Genomic DNA, 27,587 nt, shown 5'->3' with positions numbered 1-27,587 from the left:
TATTTGAGGGTGAGACAACGCAGTGGTAGCAGAGCCAATACAAGCAGAGAGTTTGCAGCAGCAGACAGTAGTGATGGCAAAGAGGCATAGAGGCTGATACTGCTAGCCCAGGGGCCAGAGATGGAGTGAGAGGAAGGAGAGGCGCTTGAGGAGGCCTTCTGAGGCGGAAGAGCGAGGTGAAGAAGGGAGCGAAGTGGGAGGTGCGCCGGTCCCCATCATAGGAGGACAAGGAGAGGGAGAAGGCCCCCCGAGCCTCTGGACTGTGCGGCAGGAGAGTAAAGGGTGCATTACCTGGGCCAGAGCGGTTGAACGGAGCAAGCGGAAGACGGAGTAACTCCCACGCCCACCCACAAGGAAGCAGCAGTGCAAAGTACAAGGGTGACAGGACAACAAGGTGGACAGACCAGAAAAGAGGCGCCCGTGGAGGGGGTGTGAGCTCGATAGGGCTTTCCTGTGTGCGCATGCATTAAGCAAGGAGACCGGAGGCATTACAATGAAAGAGGCCCCACAGGAACATCCACTTTACTCAAAAGCCCAATAGAAGCAAGGAGGGGAGGTTGGAGCCATGAGTGCTCGTCACACACAGATAACCCTATGCGTAATTCCCCAAGGGGGAAAAGCTAAGGCCACAAGAAGCCCTGCTCACAAACATGGCCCATAAAAACGAAGGGAAACTCAAGGGCCCACAATCGGGGGACATCAAAACACTCATGATGGGCGCTGAAACCCCGAAACGGGTGCAATAGCAGATGAGTGCACCAATCCATTGTCCTTCAGCACCTTCCACAATGGTGGATGACCCGCTGCTTAGGAGATCTGACCTACATGATATGCTGAAGGAGCTTAAAAAGACATCAGGGAAAGTACAGTGCAAATACCAAAGGCCATCTCAGACATTGACAAAAATGCCATGGCGGTGGAAAGGAGAGTGGATGAACTGGAGTCGCTCACATGTGAGCAGGGGCACGATCAAGAGAGACTGTCGAAATGGGTGGAGGCCATGGAAAAACAGATGCAGTATATATCCTAGATAAACAGGAGGACACTGAAAACAGATCAAGAAGGAATAACATAAGGATCAGGGGGATAACGAAAGCAATTGTGGACGAAGACCTAGAAGAGTATGTGCATGGCTTGTTTCAATCCATCTTGGGAGGGGAAGGCGTCCGAGAGATAGTACTGGATCGCACCCATCAGGTGTACTCGGCATGGCAACTAAGTAGGAACCTCACACCAGACGTCCTAACCAGGGTACACCTGTACCAAGTGAGTGAAAGAAGAGATCATGAGGGAAGCGCGTAAGAAGGAGCCAATGAGGTTCAGAAACACTTCGCTGACACTGTTTCAGGGTGGAAAAAGCTGAGAGTGGTGACCGATTGGCTGCGTTCCAACAAGGTCCGCTATCGATGGAGCTTTCCATGAATTTTACGATTTGAATGGCAACTGCATCAACTTGTGATTTCCAAAGAAGAAGAAATGGCCTCTATCGTGGAAAAGGGAGAGAAGGGACAGTTATCGGATTTGAATGGGGACCAGGAGGAGGAGGATATGGCTCTGCCGTCAGGAAGAAAGGAACAAGGGAGCGCAACACGGCCACAGCTGAAAGGGAAAAGCAAACAGAAGACAATTGAGGGGGGGGGGGTCTGACATGAATTTAGGTGGGCACATGAGCTGGCTGAGAACGGGTAAGAGGAGAGTTCAGGGCGCTGACACCCGGTACAGTGGAGGGGGGCTAATGATGTTGGTACAGGCATAGGAAAAGGGAGGGGGAGGACGGGATTGACCGATTGGACAAGCCCTCAGTACTCTGGGTTGGGATAAAACCCAGTGAAGACATCTTTATGGGATTGCTGGGGGGAGGGGCATTTCTCACGTATGTTGGGTGGAAGGGGAGAGTTTCGTTGGTATATGGTGATCAGATGGCTAGCAAAGGTTTGGGTTGAGGGGTGAGCTCTTTAAAGGATGCCATAAAGGAACAGGATGACTGCGGATATCCATATGTTGTCCCTGAACGTCCAGGGACTTAATTCCCCTATCAAACGGCGCTCGATTTTGCAACGTCTGGTAGAGTTGCAGGCCTCCGTGGCCTGGTTACAAGAACCCCATCTACTGGCGAAAGATGAGATACGTTTCAAACAAAGCCTTTTCGATTCAATTCTTTGCCACGAGTGGCACAACGAAAAGGGGCGTAGCAATTCTAATAGCGAAAGATGCAGGATTTGTCAAGTGGTTCATCCATAAAGATCCAGAGGGGAGATACCTAGTGGGGGGGGGGGGAGGGCAATTAACAACCAATTGGTGACACTGGTAAGCATTTATGGGCTGAATGAGCACCACAACCACTTTCTAACTAAGGTATGGAAGAAAATCGCAGGCTGGTGTGTAGGGGAGGTAACAGTGGGTGGGGATTTTAATTGTGATGGACCCACATATGGACAAAATCCCACCCACACAGGCAGATGGTAGGAATGGGTTGGCGCTGGCTAAATTCGTCAGAGAACTAACCCTGATAGAAACTTGATGTTTTTTTAAAACCCCAATACAGGGATTATACTCACTACTCAGCGGTTCACAGGGGGTTCTCCTGAATTTAATTTGATTTTGGTCTCAGACACGCTCATACCTCAGGTAACTGAAATAGAAATTGGGGGCGGTTTTCTTACGGACCACGCACCGGTGGTACTGCACTGGGAGCCCCTGGCACACGCACCAAAAGGGCGGAAAGCATGGTGGCTAAATACCCTTATTTTGAAGGATCCAGTGGTGAGGGCGCACATGGAAGACACTTTGAGGCATTTCTTCAAGGAGAATGACACAGAGGGGATGAACTGGGGAGTGGTGTGGGATGCAAGCAAGGCAGTAACGAGGGGGGAATTTATCGCACAAACGGCGGCAAATATGAGAGGGCAGGAAAGGGTTAGAATGGCCTAGGAGAGGGAGGTTAAGGAAGAAGAGACTCTACACAAAGAAACAGGATCGAGGAGGGCACTGATGAAGGTCAGTCTAAACTAGAGGTACACCTGGCAGAAAGATCGGCTCAACTACTAATCCATACTAAGCAGAAGTACTACACCAAAGGGGATAAGGCAAACAGATTCCTAGCTGCAAAATTGAGGAAACGACAGGTTGAACAATACATTTCACAGTTGAGGATTGAGGAGGGGCAATTAAGATGGGGGAGGAAGAAAAGCGAGAGATCATGTATAATTTTTACGCTAAAACCCTAGCGGGGGAGCGGCTCAGGGAGGAGGATCAGATAAAATTCTTTGAAGGCTGTGACATGCCAAAATTGACGGAGGAAGACAGGAGGGCTTTAGAAGCTCCCTTTACGGAGGAGACGGGAGAGCAATAAATATGCTGGCTGGGAACATAGCGCAAGGCTCAGATGGGTTCGAGAATTAATGTTATAAAACATTCCAACCGATTTTAGTAGGCCCATTGACGAAATTCTTGAATCTCATAAGGGATACAGGGAAGGTGTCTGGGAATGTGGGGCTTTCCACCATCATTCTGCTATTGAAACCCCACCCAATGTTCCAGTTATCGCCCAATTTCACTACTTAATGGTGATGCCAAAATATACTCGAAAATGATTGCACTTAGACTGATGAGGTATTTGCCTAAAATCATTCACCCGGATCAGGTGGGATTTATAATGGGCAGACACACCCACGACAATACTTGCAGGGCAGTGAATGTGATAGATTGGGGGAAAGGACTGGGCAGAAGTTCACGGTGGTTGCGTTAGACGCCTCACATGCATTTGATAGCATGGATTGGAACTACCTTAAACTCACACTGTCCCATTTGGGGCGGGAGTACATTTTTGCACGTATGATTTTGGTGAACTTTCAGACCCCTCTTATAAAGCTATATATGAACAGGAGGCAATCGCAGTCCATAGCTATATGCAGAGGCACGAGACCGGGATGCCTGCTCTCCCCGCTAGTTTTCGCTATGGCCATGGAGCCACTGGCATATGCGATAAGGTCGGATCCAGCAAGGCGTGGTGGGGGTGGGAACAGAACATAAAGTAGCTGGTCCGATAACGCAGTGAGTAAATCGCTCGCTTTCACATCTGTGCAGAGCCTGACAATGCAGGTCCGAATCCCGGCAGGGCCAAACTCAGCCTTTCATCCTTCCGAAGTCGATAAATGAGCACCACACACTGTGGGTAATAATAAGCAGGGGCATTACTCAGTGACAATGTACTATTGTTCTTGAGAGATGGGGAAGTCGCTGCTGAAAGTGTTGGAACTTATGGGACATTTTGCTGCGGCCTCGGGATTCCGGATTAACTTCCAGAAATCAAGGGCACTTAATATCTCAGAGGAAAAGGGGAGGGCGGGGAAGAGTGTCGGGGGGGCCCACTGGTGTGGGAGAAGGAGCACCTGGAATATCTGGGGGTAAGATTGACTCAGCAAGGGAATTTTGAGGCCAACATCCCGGGCCTCCGGAGAAGTCTTAGTGAAAATTTTAAAAAGTTGGGACATGCAGGAGTGTCCTGGTTAGCAAGAATAGCGGCGGTCAAAGTGACACTCCTTCCCAGATTTTTATATGTGGCGAGTGCGCTGCCGCTGTGGATTCCCCCAAACTCATAACGAGGCTCCAGAAAGAGATATCACAATTCATTGGGTGGGGGGTGGGGGAGTGGAAGAGACACAGGTGGCCAGAAAGATCCTGTTCAGAGCCCGCCCCATGAATGGGGGGTTTGGGAATCCCTGAGATGTCCCTTTACTTATCGGCGGCCCAGCTGGCGCCCATGTTGCACTGGTCTTCGAGCGAGTCCGGAAAATAGGACTGTGACCAAGAAATACACTCAAGTACTGGGACATGGCGTTGGGAGCGAGGAAGCTCAGCCTGGGGAAGGGGCCCCTTACCTCACTAGGACACAATGGTGAGATCTCTCCGGGTCTAACCCCGGGATTTTGGGCGAATTGGGAGGAGGGTGCACCCTAACACTAAGGGATCTGTTTGAAGATGGGGTTCTCATGCAGTTTGAGAGGTGGAAAATGAGATTCGCCCTTCCCGAAAATGAAAGATTCCATTATGTACAAATTAGACACAGTATCACATCCAATGTGTGCCGAGAGGCGGCTGGTAGAGAACTGATGGGGTTAGAACTGACAATGAAAGAAGGTGCTCCAAGGAATGGTATATCGAGATTGTATCGCTTATTGGAGAGGGTGGCAACGGGAGACGTATTGACGTTTATGAGGAGTTGGGAACAAGATCTGGCCGTGCCCATATTGGAGGAGGAATGGGGCAAATCTGGGGGAGGGCCCAGAAGAGCTTGAGGTGCGCCGCAATTTAATAATCTACCTATAAGATATACTTGTGATGGTACATGACTCCACTGCGACTGCATAGGGCAAACCCAGATTTCACAAGAGAATGTTGGAGGGGATGCAGACAAGTGGGAGATATGGGACACATGTGGTGGACCCGACCTAAAGCGGGAACGTTTTGAAAAGCAATATTAGGCCACATAAAGGAAATCTTAATCTTGCGATTTAGAGAGTTTGGCTTAAGGCCTCAACAAAAATTGTAAAATCCTACTCCTTAAATAGGAGTAATATTGGAAATCTTCAAGAAGGTTCCAAATCTCTATCTCTTTGCATCCAGTGATATGGAATATGTTTGTTTACCTGTTGATAAAAATCTGTTTGAGGCGGAAGTGAGACTAAAAACCAAAAAAGCAAGCCTGGCTATTCTCGCGGCTGCGAGAGAAATGCCAGATATCTTATCCCAGGTGTTTAAGAAACTGGGAGTAGTTAGTCAAACACTTTAGAAAATGTGAATGTAGGCTGGTGAGCTGGAACATGCAGGGCTCTAATTATTTCAGAACAAAATAAATGAAGGAAAAGATTTTTAGAAATAATGAAATCATACTTTTCCAACAAACGTGGCTGGTTAACCCCATTTAAAATGAGTGTTTTACTATAAGCCATCAAGCTGCCCTACAAAAAGAAAAGCAAAAGGGAGGCCGTCAGGAGGGTTAATGACGGCCTTTAAAAACACCAGATGTAGAAGTAATTTTGAATAATATAATGGGCATTCAAGCTTGTAAAATGTTGCTATGTTCGAGTGACCCATCATTATATATTATAGTCATTAACATCTATTGGAACCCCGCCAGTGTCCAGCTCCATGCATTTTTAATGAGTTTGCCTTCTCTGTTAGAAAAGATTAAAATAAGCTATGGAGAGGGTCAAGTAGTGTTGGCAGGAGATCTCAACACTTTTTGTATTGCGAATGCTACGAGAGAAGAAGGAAAGAGAATGGAAAATCTTACCTGCAAGGGCCGTAGATGGTGGGAATTTCTGAAAGAGTGGGGATTGTTAATGGTAAATGGTTCTGTAAAGGGGGACGTACCACAGGCAAAAACTTGGCAAAGAGGTGGGTCGTCCTCCACAATTGACTATATATTCCTATCACCAGCTCTTTTTCTAAATTGCTTGTCATTAGAGATAATACAGGGGGGCACCAGTGACCATGCTCGACTACAACGGGTCCTAAGGCACCAAACCTCTATTTCTCTTACTAGACATAGACAAGAACTAACAACCAGAAAAGGAAAACTTAGATTGGTAAAATATAAAAAAGAGGGGGCTTGCTTAAACGATAATTTGTTGTATATGCCAGCAATGACACTTGAGGAAAACTTTCAACCAGACAAATGTATAGAGTTTGTATGGACAATTGTCCCGCCGGCGTTGTCGAAAATAGGGAAAATAGGCCTGCGTCATTATATCTTTGACGAAGAAACCTGGGAAAGAAAAATATCCTTAAGACAGGAACTTAGAAAGTTGGGGAAGACCACAACGAATGGAGGAATACTAAACAATGCGAGGAACAAACTGAAAAACGAGGTCAAGCACTGGTTGAAAGGACAAAAATCACTGTCTCTCCAAAAGGATGGTGAACTAATGTTAAGTGCAGTCTGTAAAAAACAACTCAGGTCGTTTTGGACAATTATTAACCATTTGGAGACAAAACAGAATAAAACTCAATGTACTCTAGTTGAAGAATCTAGATCGGTAGAGTATTTGACAAAGCACTTTGACAATCCCCATAGAAAAACTATACGGAAGGAACATGGCTATTAACCTTTGATGAGAGTGATGTCGCAGACCTCATTAAGAAATCATCCTCACCAAGGGCAGCTGGCCCTAGGTCCTGAAAATAATGTTCACTTCTGGTCTAAGCTACTTAACTGGCTGTTCAAAGACATTCTAAAAAAGAAGTGTTTTCCGGTCTCATGGAAAAACTTCAAGGGGGGCGATCGGTTGACCCGGCTAATTACCGTTCCATCGCCCTCCTTGATGTAGAGAGTAAACTATTCATAAAACTGTTGTTAATGGAGTTGGAAAAATGGGTGGAAGAGACTCAAATCCTTTCCAGACTTCAAACAGGGTTTAGGAAGGGGCTCTCAACTGCCTTGAATGGAATAGCTCTGAATATTATCAGTGAGCAAACGAGGGGCAAGGATAACCTACCGCTTTATGGACCATGGATCGATCTCTCAAAGGCGTTTGATCATGTGAACAGAGAATACCTATGGAAAAAGCTTAGGAGCTGGGAGATACCAGAACATTTGTTGGCAATTTTGAGGGAACTGCATAAAGATACTCTAATGAGAGTAACATTTGATCAACAAGGTCACCTATCTGAATCTATTAGGGTTGAAAGAGGGGTTAGACAGGGGTGCATGGGGGCCCCTGTATGTTTCAACTTATATTTGGCAGGCATGGGCGGGGCACTGGAATCGTCGGCGTTGACCAGTCCTAGAATTAACAAAAATAAAATCTGTTGGCTGGCATACGCCGACGATATTGTCTTATTAGACAATACTCCATTGGGACGGCATCATCTGCTCGATGGAATGCAGGAATATGCAAAACTCAATGGCCTTTTGATCAATGCAGAAAAATCAAAAATATTGGTTTTCAGATGGGCAAGGAAAAGAGTATACATCGGAAAATGGACCTTAAGCGAAACATTGATCCCAAGGGTGAAGGAATTTGTTTATTTAGGGTATGTCGTGTTTGCAGTTCCTGTGCTAGAGAAAATCAATTTAGAAATAGAGGAACAAATGAAAAAAAAGCTTGTGCAATATTGCACATGTTCATTTATCCTCTTAATTAAGTTCTATGAAGCCAAAGTTATTGATATGATATGATATGGCATTTGTAACACGCCTATACACAAGTGTTTCCCATAGTTCTCTAAGTTCTTAAGGCAAAGCCACTTTGGTGGAAAATAAACTGGCGCAAATGGGAGTGCATAACAGGGAAAAGGGTTTTGGGCCTTCCGAATAGTACCTCAACTGTTTGCTTAAGGTATGAATTAGGGCTTAAATTTGTGGGTTCACTGGTAGATTGGAAGCTGGCCTCTTTATATCGAGCTATTGAGACAGCTAAACCATTACATTAACTCTGTACTCAGACATTAAAGAACATCAAGTCCTTCATAAATCATCTATGCTTTTGAATTTGAGGGTCAATAAAGTACTAATAAGATCTGATACAGATTTAGATACTTTAATTGAAAATCTGTTAAAAGTTAACCAAGCAATAGAGAGAATGGACTGGATCTCTACAATTGAAGAAATGCAAGATACTACCCGATTCAGCTCATATGCTTTAAGGGGAAAAAATGGGGTTGTCTTCCAAAATACCTGGTGAAATTCCCTGATGGAAAGAGGAGAAAAAACTTTCTAAGGTTGCGGTTAAATCTGATACACGTAAAACTGTGACAATCTGTCTGATTCCAGAGAAACAAAATATTAAACACCTGTTAATGGAATGTGAGGGTACCTGGCTTTCAAGAACAGCTTTATTTCAAAAACATGTGGTTAATGTGGAGGGAATACTCACTGACAGAGTTTGGGAAAGAATGATATCAGGAAGAGCACCGATCCGGACGATAAAAGTAATACAGGTTTTGGAAAGAGCAACATCTGTCTATAGGGTTGGGAGGTTATCTTTTCTTGATATTGCGCTGATTTAAGTAAGTTGAGCTTATAATGAAATGGTATTGGATCTACATCAGAGGGGAACAAGTCAAATTGATTTTTGAATGAATTATGGAAAATGTTTATAGGTACAGAGCTTTGGTATTTTTTCTATTTGTCCTCACTCCTTTAGATTCTTGTGATCTTTGATTTTTTCTCTTCCTTTTGTTCTATTTTCTGTGTTTTTCTACTTTTATATATAGGGATTAAATGGACTGACATTTTTAAAGAATTTAACGGGAATGAAATGTATCTATAATATGTTCCTTACATTTTACTCTTTCTTTTTTGTAAAAGTTAATTATAACCATATACAAATAAACAAATTAAAAACAAATCTTAGATATACAATTACCAATGTGTCTTAAGGTGGTCCTCTTGGGGGCAGTACGGAAGGGGTATAATGGGAAACTAGCGCGTAAGCAACGCAGATCACCCACATGTTAACGGAAGCGAGAATCACTCTGGCACATAACGGGAAATCGGAACAGGGACCAATACTGGCGTTGTGGTGGGTTTGTATGTGGAATATTATGGCAATTGGAAAAAGTTTGCGCGTTAGCACCGCATAAATATTAGAACTATGTGAAAGTATGGCTTCCGTTTCACGAATTCACAGCCGAAAAGGACAATCAATTCCAGAAGCCAGCCATCTTCAAGAATGTCTTGGTGCTGTGACCCTTTTGGGGAGGGCCCTTGGGTTTTAAAAGGGACCCGCTGAACTTTCAGGCTCTAAGCTTATCCTGTAATCCAGAAAGACAATGGGCCTCATTACACGGACGGCGGTAAGGGTTAACGGTCACCGTTAATGGTACCGGTGACCGTTAACCCTTACCGCCTTACTACGAGGTCCCTTTGCGGGTTGGAGACTTTAACGCCTGCTTTTTGCAGGTGTTAAAAACCAACCCGCAAAGGGACCAGGGAGCTAATTACGGTACCGCAATTTGCGGTGCCGTAATTAGCACCTTCCTCATTCCCATTATGCCCTATGGGGCAAAAATGGGAATGGGGAAGGGCAATGGGGGAAGGAGGGAATTACCGCCCCACCAACCTTGGAATAGGGCGGTAATTCCCCTTTCCTCCAAGGCGGTGCCGGTATTTTACCGGCATGGACCAAGGTGCTAACAGCACCTTGGTCCACCGCCGTCCGTGTAATGAGGCCCAATGTTGGGCAATCTAGGAGAGTAAAATTGATTGGACACTTGGATATACCACTAGGGTTATGTTGTGGGAGTTGGGAAGGGGAAAGGGGGAGAGGGGGGACAAGGACGGGAAGAAAAGATGTCATCAAACAACCTGGGGCTTATATTGTTCAGTACTTGTTCTTGTGCTTTGGTGGCTGTTGAAAATAATAAAATAAAGCTTGTTAAAAAAAACAGAATTTACTGCCAACTGACCCAAATATTCTTCGGGGGAGAGCAGGTAGGGTGCCCTATGCAAATAAGTTTGCCCGAGACCAAAATGTCTATGGACTCTTGCCCCTCAAAGGCATATGAAGGGTCAGCCAGTACCCTTCCCAATTTATGGGTACAGTTGTGTCCCTGATATGGGGGACTCGCTGTGCAGCACATTACACTCTGTAGTCACTCACCTTTTCCGACTTCAGTCCCAAAGTGAACGACAGCAGCAGGGAAGAGATCAGCCTGCAAGAGAAGAAAGAGGTCACATCAACCATTGTATGGGAAATGTTCCCATTTGAAAACCAGAGGCAAGCTACTGTCACAAGTTGTAACAAATGATGCAACAAGGATATTGAAGTTCATGCTTTTTATTTAAAGTGTCCGAATGGCTGGGGTTTGTTATAGTGTTCCCCCACAATTCACAAGGACACTGTATATTCTTGTTTCCTGGGTTAGTCCCCAAAGGATCTTTTACTTTCTTCACTTCCTCCTTTTCCTCGCCATCTATGTTTCCTGGGCCAGGGCCACTACCCTTCCATTTTCTACCACCTTTGGGCACTTCCTCTTTCTCTGTCAGGGCCGCCTTCCTTTCCTGCTCTGCATTCCCCTTAGTCACGGTCGTTGTCTTTACCTCATCTGTCTTTTTGTCATCAATGGCCTCTGCTTTTGCTTCGTTCGCCTTTTTCTTGACTAAGACTGTGAACAGATCTTTACTCCCCTGCTGTTTGGTCTCCGCTTCAATCTCCTTCCTTTACTCTATTACTGGTTTCCGGGCTTTCAGCCTGCTCTGGTCTCCAGTCTCGCCTATCCAGTTCTTACAATCAGGGTTTCTTCTCCAGGAGTTAAAATTTACCACTTCCCTCCAGGTCTTGCAATCTGCCCATCCATCTTCCCCCTCCTCTCTGGGTCTTACACTCTGGTCTTCCATGCCAGGTCTAACAGCCAGCCCAACAATCTTCCTCTCTGCGCCCATCATTTTCTTCCTCTATACCACAAAACTTCCTTCCACTCTTGTCATGGTAGCTGCCCTTATACAGTGCTTGTACTGACTAGCTTCCACCGATTGGGCAGAGGGTTCACATGCCCTTTCTGGTAACGTTCCATGGCAGGGATACTTTGTAGTCCTGCGTTCATGGATGTAGTCTTTAAATAGGGAAATCACTCTCATTGAACGCAGTTTAGTCTGGGTTTGCGGCTACCTGGGAACGAGCTGCTGGTTTGTTCGCTTGTCTCAGGCCCTGGAGAGTTTCCATTCTCTTAATTTCATTTGGTGTGCTCCTGTGTCAAATAGCTCAGTGTATGTATTAGGAATAACTCATGTAGGGTGGACGTTTGGGAAAGAAAAACATGTATCTTTTGTTTGGTGCAGGTATCCTTTGCCTTGCCTTTAATGGAGACTGCAAGTGAGTATCTTTTCCTTGTGCTTGCAATTGTAATTAAGACATGTTCCTGGTAGTATGGGAAGGAAGTGAAACACTGTATGTCCACTAATCGTGCAGGAGAGGAATGGACGTCCTGCTGCCACAGGATATCAACTGGGGGAATGGTGCATGTTACCCAGGGGGGTGTAAAACACTTTTTTTCATTAACCAGTCTTTCACATTATCTTCCCGAGTCTGAATACGTAAGCAAGTTTTGCTTATCAGGGTTTTCCTCTTGTGGGAAATAGGGATTGTGGGAAATGTAGACCCTTTCTTGTTTTTTTATTACTAAAAAACAACAAGAAAGACCTTTACAATCATATGGGGAAGAACAGAGTGAGGGAAGCAGAGAAAAGGGGAGCAAGGAACTGATTGCAGGGGTGGGCAGGCAATTGGCAGCAGGGGATCTACAAGCAACCATGGGAGGAAACAGTGAGGAGCAGATCCCACAGTATCAGGGAGAGTGGGGAGTGGAGGATGTGTGGGCCTATGGAAGAGCAATTCCTTGAAAAGGAAGGTCTTGAGCTCTTTCCTGAACTGTCAAAGCGATGGGGTGAGTCTCATGTGCACTGCCAGATTCCAGAGGCCTAGGTTTGCTAATATGGTTTGGGCCATCTGGCTGAGGAACATGTTTTCCAGTCTTCTTCCTGTCCTAGGTTACCCGATTGGGTCTTCTATATGGTTTAACGCCTCTGCGTCCAGAATTCCACTCTCTAGATCCTGTCTGGGGTTTGGTTTTATTTAAGGGGGAATTATGAGACATGTATTTTTTTGCTGGTTTGGTCTGTGCCTGGGGATATGTTTTTCTCTACACACAGCTGCTATTGTGGATACCTTACCCAGGTTAATGTGTCGAAGTCAGTGTGATTACTTCGTCACACTACACTCACAAAACAGAGAGACAAGCAATGCTGTCAACAAGGAGTTAGAGTGCAGCCACATATCAGAGACAGGCAGTATTGACAAATCAGAGAGGCACTCTCATACCAGAGTGGGATCCACGAACAAACTAGAAACAGACCAGACCAGACCCCCCGCTCCCCACACACACACACACACCCACACCCACACACATCAAGTTCTAGCACTGGATGCCACGTAGGCCTTTGACAAGGTGGACTGGGCCTTCATGGAGTCAACCTTGGAGGCCTTTCGCTTTGGCCCCCTCTTCTGGAAAATTATTATGGAAAACTATGTTCTCGCCACCACCTCCTTAAGAATAAACTGAGATTTCACATCCCCTATCCCTCTTACGTGTGGAACTCGCAAGGGATGGCCTAAAGTGTCCATCTATGCGGACAATGGCCTCTTTACATGAGCCAATGTTCAAGTTTCCCTCCCTCAGGCGATGGAAAAATTAAAATCCTTCAGAGAAGTAGCAGACTTCGAAATAAATTTCAGTAAATCAGTGCACTAGGGGTAGGTTTGCTTGGAGGGGAGGTGCACGCTCTGCAATCCCTTTGCCCCATTAGATGGGAGACAAAGTCGATAGAGTACTTAGTGGTTCAGATCACTTCCTCCCCATCTGACTTGTTTGGCGGTAATGTCCCGCCGCTTTTGAAAAGGCTGGAGGAGGATTTGGAAAGATGGGCAAAACAGGAAATCTCGTTATTGGGATGAATTATGCCAGTTAAGATGAACTTGCTTCCCTGGTTCCTATATTTATGTACCACTCTGCCTGTTGACATCTCACAACAAAAACACCTGGACCGCCTGCAGCGTAAGGTACTGGGATATGTTTGGTGGGGCAAGAGAGCTAGAATTCCGAGAAGGGTGATGCTGTGGGCTCCCGATTGGGTGGGCAAGGGGTGCCGGATCTCTATAAATATTATCTTGCAGCTCAGACCTCACACCTTCTTGCATGGACCTCTCCCTACCCCGTCCCTAAATGGGCTTCCATCGAACAGATTAGACTCCGACTACCTCTCCAGTCCTTCCCGTTCATCTCCCACCCACATTGAAATATTAGTTCCCGGAGCTCCTCACTTCTACCAGAGTGACAACGAAGGCATAGGACGGGGTACTCAGGCTGAAAAAGGTCCTTAGAAGTTTAGGCCCCAACTCCTGATCTTTTATAACCCCGCATTCTCCCCATGGATGCTCCCTGGGGACTTCAGGAGGTGGAGGAGAGGAGGCTTACATACCTTATCCCAACTCTTTGAGGGGGGTCAACCACTTACCTTTGAAAAGTGCAGAGAGGCCTTTCAGCTCTCAGCGTGATAGATAGGCTTTCTTATGGGCAGCTGTGGCACTGGATAACACAGCCTTTGGTGAGACAGGGGGCCAATCGTTACCTGGGCGCTATTGAGCTAACGTCCAGGAGGGCTCCCTAAGTAAAGGGGTTTCGAGGATATATAAACTTCTTATGGGGGACATGCTGTTGAATCGACCATCATATATGCACAATTGGGAGGAAGAGTCAGGCCAACCACTGAAGGACCGACAACGGCTGGACATCTGGTCTAGGAATTATACATCCTCCAGATGTATCACTAATAACAAATGTGTCTTGAAATTCATGTTTTGCTGGTACTACTCTCCCACCCAGTCACACCACTTTCAAGCAGCTCGGGACCCCCTCTGCTGGCAGAAATGTGGACTCCAGGGCTCATATCTGCATATGTGGTGGGATTGGCCACTCATTAACTCATTTTGGGAAGAAATAGTGGCCATAATAGAAGCAAGTAATCATTCAAAACTCCCTATGAGACCGGAGGTTCTCCTTCTTGGGGCGCCAGTGGATAAGGTTTATCCAAAGACGGCTAAACCTATATCCCAGCTTTTGTTGGGAACCAGGATTACCAATAGCTAAATGTTGGAAAGCGCCTGAAGACCCATTATTTCCCCTTTGGTGGGTGAAGGTTGGGATATTTTGGTGGGAGAGAAAGTCACAGCGGACAAAGCAGGTTGCCTACACCAATGCCTGGACACTTGGGCTCCCTTCTTGCATGATCGGGAATTCTCAGCAATGACACACAAACCTAATTTGGCAAGACTATATCTGCAAAGCTTTGGAACCACTTGTGGGGTGGTATGTGTAGTAGAAGTGTGGGCTGGAAAGGAATAAGGTTGGAGGGGCCGTAGGTCTTGGTTGGTACTATGCCATATAGATATTTTACCTGTAACTATGCATTAATTGATCGATTGCATGATCTTTTTCTTTTGTATTACATCTCCCTGTGCAACCAAAATAAAAATATGTTTAAAAAAACGTTTAATAAACACGAGCTACCCCTGCAACCATAAATCAGGAAGCTTCGACTGGCATTCGCACATTTGTGTGAGGATGAACGCTGTTTGTGACATTGGGATTAAACTTGTGTGTCCCATTGTGTCTCTAATACCAGCTCTGACAATGACAGTGGGCAAAGCAGTAGAAATGAGAAGATGGGTCGAGGCAGGGTCTTAGCTCCTTTGCAAAAATAGATGCATATCTTGTCTCACCAGAAGAGTTGCCCAGTCACAGAGAGGCATACCCTTTCACCACATTCAGGTGGAATGTCTGTAGCAATTGGAAAAAACCTGCCACATAGATATGAACCATCCTTAGGATGTGTAAAGTGGGCCGGTGCTCCAATTCAGCATATACTCGCCACCCCTTTTTAAAGCAATTTGTACAGTAACATGTTCCACTATACTCCAACACCTCAAATTAAGGACTTGGCCTCACCTTAAATACTACCAACTTTCGAACTACAGGAAGGTTCACCACAGCCCTCCTCTTGAAAACGCAACCAGATGCATGGAAAGAGTAGGTTTATCGATACCCATACCTCGCAGGAACACAATGCCATAGAAAAGAATCCACATGGATCAAAATACATAATCCCGGCAAATCTCAAACTCTAGAAAACAATAGTCCCAATATTCGACAACGTATTTTAAAAACAGCAGAACATCATCTCAATCAACAATTCATTATTATCTCAGACAAACACCATGGGACAACGCTTGTGAACCAATGCAACAACAGATGCAATCCTACATCAAAGGGCAGCCTTGGTTATATAAAATATCACACTATCCTTCGACACAACCACCATTTAATACCAAGAGACGTAGACTCCTTTCATCTGGTTTGTCTCCTCTCAACAAACCACACACTGAAGTCAAACTTGTGTTTATTTTATTTATTTGTATAGGCCTCAAAGCACTGTAACCCAAAACAAATACAGCACAATACAAAGAACAAGAGGTGGGCTTCCATAAGTTATTCATTCAAGGGTCCAATCATCACAGATTAAGACAACTTCAAAGTATTAGTGTGTATAATATATATATTCAGTGAAAAAAACCTTGGTTAAGAGAGAGTTAAGGTGTACAGATAGAACGCAACAAAACCCCTGAAATTCAGCAATTGCATCTCTAACAAGTCCACCTAAACTATGCGCACCCTGTTGTGCAGTGTATGACCACAATGATGACATCACAGATGACATCCGTGATGACATCTCTAACTACAACTTCCATGACATCACCCATTAGATCAATAATGACATCAAATGTGACATTACTGATTACATAAGTAAGAATATTTTTGTTGACCTCGTTTGATACACATTTTATTACACTTAACAATAATAACTGCATGACATGGAACAATACACTAATACAGAAGTATGAAATAATTACGTGCAGAGCATTCATTTGCAGTTCTTAACGTATAAACTTAAACGATGTAATGTTATACAAATGGTTTGAATTTCATGTATAAGTAAACAATTACAATACTTCAATGCAGTGAAGGTACATGATTCTTGTAAATCTATTTCAGGTATTTCAAACATAAGGTAAGTATATGTAGAATAAAAAAAAATAGAAAATAAGGATAGAAGTAAAAACATGTTTAATAGTAAATTTGCAAAGAGACAATGTTCACATTTAAATTTGCAAATCGCCTTACTGTTATAACATTACATGAACACATTTTCTAAATGACAAATTTTATAAAAAATAATCACACCCAAAAGAAAGTACATGCTTGCATGTATTGTGACAATATATAATCTAAGAATTTGAAGTTCGGTTAATATACACAAGAAAAAATCAGTTATTACTTTTATAGAAAGACATGAATTAGCAAGTACATATTTAATTATAGACATATGAGAGAATCCTGAGGGTATTCCTCCAAGTAGACCTCAGGAATCCCTTATTCAGGTTGTCAAAGAAGGGCTGACGCTCTCAGATGCCAACCCTGGTGGCGGAAGAGCAAGGGAGGATCACCTGGTATGGGAACCCAGAGTTATGCTTTGGGGATTACTCCAGGTGAGACGCGGTATTATACAGTGGAAGGAGAGGAGTACGTGGCTGCTGAGGACTTTGTAGGCTATATCACATCTACCTCCCTTCCACCCAAATAACCCCCTTTATCCAACAACCCTCCCCATATCCGATAGATCCCCTAGAAGCCCAAACCCTGTTGCATTTGGAAACCACATCTCCCAGAATCCCTGTTTTCCTGTTACCTACCCAAATACTCCCAATCATTCTTCTCCACGTCCCTCTGATTATTATTTGCCAAAACCTCAATCTGCTTTTATAAACCACTACCGTTCCCACAATCCCCCTTATTCATCTCACAAACCCTAAAAAGCGGACCTTTCTGAGTTAATCAACCAACCCCTTCCTTATGACACCTTTGCCCCATCCTACCCCGTAGGATATCTAGAAACTCTACCCTCCTCTTCTTCCAACACAAACACTTTCTTACACTGTGACAAACAACCTACTAATACCAAAACTGTTTACTTGATATGCCCCAACCCAAAGGCCAGGCAGAGTCAGGCAATTTAAAATAACCCCACACATTTGTCCGCTCTTTACCTTCCCCACAGGGATAAAAGGCGGAGTACAAGAGCACACTACGAGCAAGGCTGAACACACGAGGAAGCACCTATTTTAAATCGGTAGTTAAAGCAGAGGAGAAAGGCAGGAGACCTGAAAGGACGACAAGGAGGGAATTGCCCTTGCCCGTTTCCCCTTTCGTAGGCATTGCAGGTTTGAGTTGAATCACAAGACCAGGAAGTACAGCTGGCGTGTGGTGTGAAAAGTGTCAACGGTGCACAGGGGCCTTCCGCATTGATAGCACAGAGGGGGGTAGGGGGACACGCTGGCTACCGTGGTACCGTCCTGGACTCCAGAAGCAAGACAAGCCAACAGGTTCAGCACAGCTGGTGAGCCGGAGGAAGCTAATAGCAAACCGAATTGTGTTGAGTCCAAGGTTGCAGTCAACAACATTATATGAACGCAAGGAAATTGTGAACAAAGAACTTGTGTATGTTTGGACTTCTGGGAGAGCCCAGAGAGCAGGGTCAGCTGCAGAGTGGTCAGGCACCACAGGAGTGCTCATTCGAAGGACTCTGGCTGGCCCCCTTTGAAACTACAAGTACCAGAAGGTCCTAGGAGAGGGCGAACGTGAGGTATCAGAGTGATCCTACAAGGGTTGCATCAAATTTCTTGTACCATCGAAAGTCTCTGACCCATTGCCTAAAGAAAGCTAGGGGAACGGAAACCCACTTTTGATGAGATGAGCAAATCATGAACTGCACGTGAAAAGTAAAGTGAATATTGTGTTAAAATGGCTATGTGAACCCGACGGAGGGAGGCCAAGGGAAAAGCTAAGGGAAGTAAATCCTGCATCGTGAAAGGCTAAGTAAACTTTGAAATTCGGAAATGGCAACCCGGTTGATGGATGCCTGCGAATTGGGGTGAGGCATGATGCACCCGAGAACATTGTGTTAAGATTAAGAGTGAAAGGCAGTAGTGAACCCGACGGAGGGAGGCCCACGTAGTGTGAGCTAAAGCAAGTGTGAACCCGACAGAGGGATGCCGAAAGAAAGCTGGGGGAAGGGAAACCTCGCTTTCTGATAAGATAAAGCAAAGCATGAACTGTGTAAGAAATGTGTGTACTGTGTTAAAGAAGGCAGTAGTGAACCCGATGGAGGGAGGCCCACGTTGCAAGGAAGATCTGAGCCCGGCAGAGGGAGATCCTAGGGGCGAAGAGCAATCGCCGACGGTGCAAACCCACCAAAGGAACTTTTGTTTGCTGTTTTGATCCAGCAGGCCTTCTAAGGCAAGAGACTTTTCCGCTGAAGGTCCTGACATCGTTAAATGGAATTGTGAACCTCGTGCTGGAGAGGCACGGATTGTGCTTTGCTCCCAAGTCCTGCCTTGTCCCGTGCCTAAAACATGGGGAAGGGTGACTCCAGCCATACCATCCTGACATATCATTTTGTGAATACTTCTTTCTTTTCTGGTGAACATTATCCCACACTCTTTTGCAACTTAGTGGTAAGGATTGGCAATAGGTGTTTTAGTATAGGCCCTTTTTATTTGACAAGATGCCACTAGGACTCCCTTATTATTTGATGGGTGTAGCTTGCTCCCATCTTAGATTTAGGTTTAGATTAGGCATTTTTCTCACTCATTCCTACAGTTTAATAAACACCCTTGAACTGTGATCACTTGTCTGTCTTTACTGTTGCCACCATGAGTTCCTTACACATAGCAATGGTATTATTAATATTGCTAGTCATGTCTTTTGAAAATAAATAATGAATTTTTATTCCAATATAACAGATTACCTTTCAAAGTACAAAAATGCTTATATACTATTCTTCTTTGTGATAATGTCAGTATGCACTTACAATTGTATACCACATGTTACATTTAAAGACGGTAGAATACATTGCACTGTTTAAGAATGAAAAATTGACATATATGTTGCTTGCAAAAAAGTACACGTACTCCGCATGGGTTCTGTAGACAAACCCGATGACACCATCATCAAGTGCTGAAAATGAATGATCCTGTAGGCCGCTGTCCTGAGTCACTTATCGCTTGATGTGCTTTGCACTCTGAAGTAAACTGCAATGAGAGTGGGCACGTGTGGCTTGCTGACATAACCCTGAGCAGACATGGAGGAGAAGCGAGAGTTGGCATGCTGCAGCATACTGGTACCTTCTCTGCTCTCTTCCCACCTGTTGCCTAACCCTGGCGCTCTGTGGTGTGGTGCAAATATCTCAGAAATGGTGCATACTTGGGGCATGAACCGTGGTTTTCGAACCTTCGACTTTTGTTCCTCACCTCAAGACGCTTAAAATGAGCATTGTCTGGTCCTTCTATGTTCACATTGATGTTTCGCCGATTTCAGGCAACCATCTCATGTATGAAGGGCCTTAAATCCAGGTAAAGGGGTGAGGTGTCCAAATGTCATGTAGCCAGTAATGTCTGGAGGGTCCTAAGAGGTGACTATGCAAAATGTGGTGCAAACTGGTGGAACTGTGCGCTACTGTATAAGGAACAAACTAACATATGTTCTGCTTTATATATAGAGAGATGTTACAAAACAGAGTTGTCATATTTCAGAATGTAATAATCAAACCAGTGACATCAGTGATGTGATATAATATAAAAAAGAGTTAGAAACAGGGTTTTCTCAGGGTACAGCTTCTTCTGTTTGCGACCAAATTCAAACTGCAGTGAGAAAAGGTTGCGTCGGTGTGGTGTTTTTAGGAGGAACCAGCGCCCCTACCTCCTTGGTTAGTGTGAACAACTTAAAAATGAACCACACAGTGACTGCGCCCAAATAGATCAATGTGGTTGTAAAAGGGATTCATTCTTCTACTTTTTTCTTTTTAGAGAAGTAAAGTTCCAGAAAAACTGCAATTGGTGTATTATGCCCTTTAATTGTTAACACGTGTTTCGGCCTCTCAGGGGCCCTTTTCAAAACAAAAATATCCGGGCAGTTTAAATCCTTATTCAATCCATTTGGAAATTTCTATGCGTGAATATCTACTTCACGGGATAATCCCTAGTTCAGCTTCCAACATCTTCCCTCGCGTCGGCTTTGTTACTGAAAAACATGCATGATGTAATTAGTGACACCATTAGTGATGTCATTAGTGATGTCATGTATGATGTAAATAGTGATGTCACCATAGATGTCAACATTGTAGTCACACGCTACACAACAGGGGGCGCATAGTTAAGGTGGACTTGATGGAATGGCAATCGCTGAATTTCAGGGCTTTTGTTGTGTTAAATCTGAATCACCTTAGCTCTCTCTTAACTAAAGGTTGTTTTCACTGAATTTCAAAGGTTTTGTTGCGATGTATGTTTCATGTTAAATAAGACCACCTTAACATTCTCTGAATTAAAGTTTTTTCATTGAATTTCAAGGGCTTTGTTTTGCTATAGTTTCCTTAGGGCCCACTAGCCATGGCCTTCTACCATGGCCACTGTACATGTTGTATCAATAGTTTTCTTTTGGGCCCATTAGCCGAGCATATTGCATAGTTTGAGGTCTGACTAGCTATGGGCTTCGGCCATGGCCTCTGTAGATGTTGCAGCAATATCTTTCTTTTGAGCCTACTGGCCATGCCACATCATTCATTTGTTATCAAACACCCATTGCCCCCTGCCCTGTTTATGTAGGTACTGCATATGTTAAACCTTTGTTTTCTAACTCCTTAGACTGTTACAATTTCACAATAATCATTTATTATAGATAACAGATATTCCTGCAGTAGAGTGGTGGGTTGCGGATTCCCACAATAACAGGAAGAATTGCTCATAATTAAGAAGTCTTCCACTTCCTCACAGGCAACCCAACTCTGTGCTGCTTCATGCATTCAATTCCCACCAGAGCGCCATTATACAAATAAATATGCAAACAGAAGTGTAATTTCCCTCATAAAACATCTTACTAGATTGGCGACTTTCGAGTCTCAGGAAAGCAGAGCTCATCCAGAGTGCAGGGGGCAGTGAAGGAGGCCCCTGTGACAGATGCAATGTTACCATATATTAATTGCGAATTAGTATGGATGAAATGGAAGTGTCTTAGCAGTATTTATATGGCAGAGGACAGACAACCACGTTACCCAAATGAAGACAGAGAAACGAACGTCAGCAAGGCCAGTGTAGACAGATTTTAGGTTATTAGGCAATGCCTGAATGAGGATGTGGAGTGGTCATGCTAATCATAAGGTGAACGTGCAGTAGAGTGAAGTCTAGGGTGGGAAGGAAGAATATTCTTGGTTGACGTATACAGGCATATGTGAGTCAGATCACCATCATTGAGCCAGATTTTCATATTCCTTTAAATCACTTGCAGGTATAGGATTTTTAGGTCTTTAAGCGCATCCGTTCATAGTTTGATAATCTAAACTGTGCACTGAACCGATCTGGCACACGTTAGGAGACAGCACGCAATGAGGAGGAGCACCCACAATCCAACTGCTGCCTCAGCGTCACATCTAATGTTTTCACGGGCCATAGAAATCCAGACGGAGATCCAACAAGATCCGGATGCACGGGCATACAGGTAGGAGAGAACACATGTATCCGCTCTATCCTCAGGGACGGGACAAGAAAAAAAAATATTGCCGCAAATTCAGCACGAACCACAAAATCTCACGTGCTGATACAGACCCCACCGTCACATGCCCTTCGTTATCCATTCCTTCTTCCCTTCTCACCCCATAAAATCAATCAGAAGCTTCATAATACGGCTGCACGTTGCAACGCACCATGGCACCATGTGTTCTTCATGTGTTCTTCATTCCCTGGATACAGCCCATGCCGTAGCATGTTCCTAGGTGCTTTCCTCGATCCTAAGCCACAGGATTTGTTATTGTTTTCTTTTCAACATGAAATCTTGACATTCGAAGTGGTTAAAACAACGGCAACTTCACGGCGGCCATTTTATGTGCACTTTTGAAGTAAATATTGAATAATTACATATTAAAAAACAACAAATAAACAGAGTCTAGCTCCAGCTCCAAGCTCCACAGTCAAACACATATCATCCATATTTACTTTTAAAGCTGCTCAGACCTTTCTTTTTTTTTTCCTTGTCACTTTCTTGAACTCTGTATCTGAAGATGTGCCTTCCATGGGATCTGAATCTAAATCAGACAAAAAGGCTTCAGCAGATTTGTGCTCAGAAAAGGAGTGCAAACAATCATCAGTAATTACTCTAAATATAGCAGGGTAGAACATATAGTACTTCACATTTTTTTCCCGAGCTTTCATCTTGGCGTTGTCAAAGGTACGCCTCCTTTCCAGTACATTTTTGTCAGATCCACAAATATTATTTTATTGCCACCCCATGCAAATTCTTTCAATTCCCGGGCTCTTTTCAAGTTCCTACACTGGAAATCTCAAAAATGTAACAATGCCTTGGTTTCTCCCTTTTGGATGGTTTAGGACCCAAGGAGCGATGAGCCTTCTCAATCTCTAAAGATACTTTTGAGTCTAAATTCTGTATCTTCGGTTGGGTCTTTTGTAAAAAAATCAATTGCATTACCTGTCTCTGCATTTTCTGGAAGTCTAGCAATCCGAAGATTATTCCCTCGGGAAAGGTTTTCCTGTTCAGACAGCTTCAAAGTAATTTTCTCATTAAGGGCTTTCAATTCTCTCACTTAATAAGCCAGTCTGAGTCTTCTCATACACTTTAGTGAAATGTGCCTCTGCTGAATCAACTCTCTTGACCACCTCCTCAAATTTTTCCTCTGATTTGAAGAGTGCTGCCTTTATCTCTGCAACATCCAGTGTAACTTTGGTCAATAATTCCAGAAGTCTATCTTCTCTACCTTCACCACTTCTTTCTCCACTCCTTTTTGCCTCTTGGCAGGCTGAGTCACCTCAGGGGTACTTGATACAGACATATTAAAATTATAAAGAGAGAATTAGCTTAAGGCACAGATGCGCAGCTTTTATGCTGCCATCCCTGGAGCTGACAGTTCTAGAATCCTCATTAGTATTATTTCTAAAGGTGGACAGGAATTAGGAATGTGGAATATTTTATGCCAGGATAGACTGCGTAGGGCTTGTCACAACTCAATCCAGCTGCCTGATGCTGCCTCAAAAGGTCAGGGACCTTACAAGAACCATCGAGAGTCGGTCTACGGGCTTATCATGTGACCTCTGACCCCAAAACATCCATCTTTGAAAGGTCTTTCCATTGTTAGAAAGGGCTTGAACTCGGAAGTACTTTGGGAAGCAATTTCCTTAGGGTGTCTACTCTCCCGTGTGTCCAGAGCAAAGGGTTGACAGAGCTAAGGGTTCTTGCTATTATCTTTTCCCTCTATTCATTCTGTGTTCCCTGGTAGCCCCCGTTTACCACCACTTGACACAAAAGATGTCTCATACAAAGCACAAACAACATTAAAATTAAACTCCAACAAAATACTAAAACAACTAATTGCATAAACATGCCTTCTTCACAACTGCCACCATGCAAATGTTCACACACATGAAATCAATAAAATAATTAGCACACCCTCCCCAGAAAGGCCTACCTTACAGAAACATAGCTCAAACTTAAATACAAACCCACTATCCATGAAATTCTTCCCCCGCAAAATCTCATCCACCACAGAGACCACCCACACAAACAAGCTGGTGGCATTGAAGTTATATACAGGTCACTCACATTGGCAACCCCACACCACACATTCATATCCTTTGAAGCACTCTCACTTGCTCCCCTCCATCGCACCCACACCCCACCTTTCTCCACCACATTTAGCTTACCCCAACACTCAATCCCAACTGACGGGACTGACTTCACAACTAACAACAACAGCTCTCCCTGCATCAATATCTATCTTGGCGACTTCAACGCTGGTAGTTCCCATCGAGACAGCAGCCCCCATAATAAGGAGTATCCTCATGCCACTCACTCCCTATGACCTCACTCAACTCATCACGTATCCCACAAACAGCTGACAACAGCCTGGACCTTTTAATTTCAAGCAAAAAGCATGTCTTTGTGGAAAATTAAATCTGTGCTATCCCCACCATGCTTACTCTACCATACAAGATCCTACCACCTGCCTCACTTCCTCCTCATCCCCAGCCAGAAAAGGCAAACACATTTCAGACACACCTTTAGCACCACTGATGCCACTCACATCCTCCCCACACTGGAGGATAGCTCTGGGGCAACGTGCTCGCTTTGGACGCAAAACAATGCGGAACACAGGTTCGATCCCTGGGTCCGCGCTTAGAATCCTCTAGGTATTAAGCGCATTATAAATAACCAATTACAATTACTCCACTCTCAACAATTACAACTCTATCACACAGGCACTCAACAAACTGCCCCCTCCAAATCACAAAAACCCTGCTGTCACCAACATAAACACAGCACTCCTCATACTCCTCGACCTCTCTGCAGCCTTCAACGCTATCATTTCATCTAGAGACCCTGGTGAGTGTTGTGCCCCCTAGACTCCTCTGGGTCTCTAGTTTTTGCAAATTTCAGCCATTTTGATGTCCCCGTGGCCCGTGTGCACTACCAGTAGCCTCCCTCTCCAGCTTGCTTGAATTTCAGTGTTATCCCTCCTCCTCCCGCCTCCCAGACCGTCTTCTGTCCCTGATTGGTTCTCCATCTAGGTCAAAAGGGACTTCTCCAGGGCAGCCCTCTGCCCGTGCAGCCCCTGCGGCTAAGGGCCCCAAGGCAAAGGGCGGCTCCAACAGAGGCGGCTCCAGAAAGTGAAGCCAGCGACCAGCCGTCAACCAGCAGCAACCAAAAAAGTAAGTGTGGCATGGATGGGGAGTAGAGCAATTACCCCACTCTGGAAAACCCTGCCACTCAACATTACCTTACCGCTGAACTGTGAATGTTAGCATTGTCGCACTTAGTTAGAATTGTGAACATTAGCACCAAACGTAGATTGAATTGTGCATGGTAGCATGTCTTGTTTGTTTCTTTATTTTATTCACTTATAATGCACACCAAACCCGAGGGTAGCCGAGCGCAGCAGTACAGATTATGCGAGGCTTAAGTTACAAAGTTACATATTACAAACAAAGGAGCATGAGTGAAGACAGTCATTACAGAATACATAAAGGCAGAAGCATATACAGTCCATAGAAAGTCAATAACAGATCATAAGAAGACAGGGTATATTCAGGCACTAACGGGACATTGAATCACTGGCAACAGATGGGAGTATGTACACAGACAACAAATAGGCGGGTAACTAGTAGGCTAGTCATTGGCAGCCTTCAACAGATTGATGTAGTTGGATCTGAATTTCAAAAAGGGCTGTACCTCGTGTAGTGGGTGGGGTAGTGAGTTCCATAATTGGGTCGCTCTGACCTGGAAGCTGCCTCCCCCAGCCTGTGTCAGCCTGAATCTTGGTACGATGAGGCTAATGGCATTGGAAATTCTTGCTGGCTGGGTGGAATTTCTTTTTAGGAATTTGTCCCCGAGATAACTCGGTGCAGCATTGTTCAAAGCTTTGTGAACGAGGGATGCAACCTTTAAGTGGATTTTATTTTGGGTAGACAGCCAATTATTCTGGCACCTGATCCTGGATATATGCAAACTTTTGGACATGCCAAGAGCTGCTTGCAAGGCATTATTTTGTAGGATTTGGATTCGGTAGATGATAGATTTGTTGGCAGTAATGTAGAGGGCATTAGAGGAGTCAAGCCTGGATAGGATCAGGGCTCTAGCTAAGATAATGCAGTTGATATCTGAGAGAAAGTGTTTTCCTGCTCTGATGAGCTTGCAGGTTGTGGCAGATGCCATGAACTTCACCTGTTTATCAAAGGAAAGGGTGGAGTCCAGATAAAAGCCAATATTTAAAAAAAAAATAAAAAGTGTCTTGACTTCCTTGGACACCTTGATGATGTTACCATCTGATGTAGTCTTGGGTTAGTTTTTTGATTTTAGAGTGGGTCCCAAGGATAAGCTCCATTTTATCATCATTCAGGCATAGACCGTGGGTTGCCATCCATGCCTGGATGATGATATACACCCTATTTACCAGGGCCAAATCCTTGTTGTAATCCCCAGAAAGTGGGAGGAGAATCTGGGTATCGTCTGCATAGTTCATGTAGGTGATACCAAGAAGATCCAAACCATCAAAAAGGGGCTTAGTAAATATGTTGTATAGGGTAGGGGAGACGCAAGATCCCTGAGGAACTCCACACAGGATGGGGATCAGGTCAGCTGCTGCCAAAGGGGAGAACACCCTCATAAGTCCTGTCATTGAGGAACGACTCAATCCAGGCAATTATCTCTTTAGAGAAGTGTGCAGCTGAGTCTAGGTGGCTGCAGAAGACCCTGTGGTCCACAAGGTCAAATGCAGCCGAAAGATCCAGCAGCAGGAGAAGAGCCATTTTACCTTTGTCTCGTAGTTCATCTATCTGTGCCTTCAAGTCAATGAGGGCATTCTCAGTGCCATGTTGGGGTCGGAATCCCGATTGTCGTGCCCCTAGGAGCTTGTGTTGTTCCAAGAATGTTTGTATTTGGTTATAAGCAATCTTGTCCATGATTTTAAGCAGAAAAGGTACTGTCGTGATGGGACGGTAGTTAGTGGGTATAAGCGGGTCTAGGGTTTGCTTTTTGAGCAGAGGTAGGCTTGTTTTAGGTTTGTCGGCACAGTGCCGGACGCGACAAGTTTCAATATGAATGGGGAAGAGATCTCTGGCAGCATCTTTAATGAGCTGGGCAGGGCGGAGGTTTCCCTGGCAGTTGGATGGCTTGAGATAAAGGATGACTTTCTCCACCTCGAGGATAGATGTTTTTGCGAACATGTATCGTGTAGCTGGGTCCTGTTCCTTTGAGGGGGGGTCTATGTTCAGAATATTAGTCTGGGTGGTTGAATGAGAAAAGCTTTTTTCTTAGCTATTTTCTTTTGGAGCATGGTTATTTTATTTCGAAGTGCTTGTTGAATATCAGAGCACCATGTTTTATCTTTGGAGCATGTGTCCGGAATGCGGGTAGGT

At 44.6% G+C, this 27,587-nt stretch overlaps 1 protein-coding gene across 1 annotated transcript in view; it reads right to left on the bottom strand.

Annotated features, from left to right (window-relative positions):
* ASPSCR1 (ASPSCR1 tether for SLC2A4, UBX domain containing) overlaps positions 1–27,587 on the bottom strand; it is a 1,532,603-nt gene that overhangs the window by 287,270 nt on the left and 1,217,746 nt on the right. Inside the window, exon 13 of the mRNA XM_069655312.1 lies at positions 10,608–10,659. Coding sequence (XP_069511413.1) covers positions 10,608–10,659 — 52 coding nt within the window. The remainder of the gene's footprint in view (positions 1–10,607; positions 10,660–27,587) is intronic.

The sequence above is a fragment of the Ambystoma mexicanum genome, chromosome 3q, assembly GCF_040938575.1.
Source record: "Ambystoma mexicanum isolate Mex_15411 chromosome 3q, UKY_AmexF1_1, whole genome shotgun sequence".
Classification (NCBI taxonomy): Eukaryota; Metazoa; Chordata; class Amphibia; order Caudata; family Ambystomatidae; genus Ambystoma; species Ambystoma mexicanum.
The sequence above is the reverse complement of the archived record's forward strand: the minus strand, read 5'-3'. Positions and strand labels throughout refer to the sequence as shown.